Source organism: Buceros rhinoceros, unplaced genomic scaffold, assembly GCF_000710305.1.
Source record: "Buceros rhinoceros silvestris isolate BGI_N320 unplaced genomic scaffold, ASM71030v1 scaffold2051, whole genome shotgun sequence".
In the NCBI taxonomy this organism is placed as follows: Eukaryota; Metazoa; Chordata; class Aves; order Bucerotiformes; family Bucerotidae; genus Buceros; species Buceros rhinoceros.
In genome coordinates, this window is record NW_010393452.1 from 4,951 (window position 1) to 5,327 (window position 377).

General features: G+C 48.8%; 1 protein-coding gene across 1 annotated transcript in view; it reads left to right on the forward strand.

The window, feature by feature from the left end:
* LOC104501088 (pentatricopeptide repeat-containing protein 1, mitochondrial-like) overlaps positions 1 to 225 on the forward strand; it is a gene marked incomplete at its 5' end in the record, with an annotated part of 5,168 nt that extends 4,943 nt beyond the window's left edge. The window contains one exon of the mRNA XM_010144839.1: positions 191 to 225. Coding sequence (XP_010143141.1) covers positions 191 to 225 — 35 coding nt within the window. The remainder of the gene's footprint in view (positions 1 to 190) is intronic.
* Between the last annotated feature and the right edge of the window lie 152 nt (positions 226 to 377).

A 377-nucleotide genomic window follows, 5' to 3' on the forward strand; every position in this document is an offset into this window, starting at 1 on the left:
GGGAAGAGGCCGGGCAGGAGCAGCCAGGGCGGGAGCAGCAGTGAGCAGGATGCCGAGTCCCACATCCTCCTTGTGCTGGAAGAGCTTGGAACTCGCTCCCTTAAACTGTCTTGGTAAATCTACTTTATATTTCTGTCAACCCAAGTTCTTGCGGTACCTATGTAATAAAATACTTCTCCTTTGTTTGAAGAAGGAGCAGATGACGTTGTCGGGGAATTTCCTTAAACCACAGAGGATTAGACAGGCTGTAGTGTAACAAACCCTGTGCCAAACAAGGAAGCAGAAAATCAGCCTAATGGTGGTTTAGCTCAGTTGCATTTTCTCTCCGTCCTGTGTGTATCTGGGCACTTAACGCGTAACCTGTAGGTCTCTCGGGA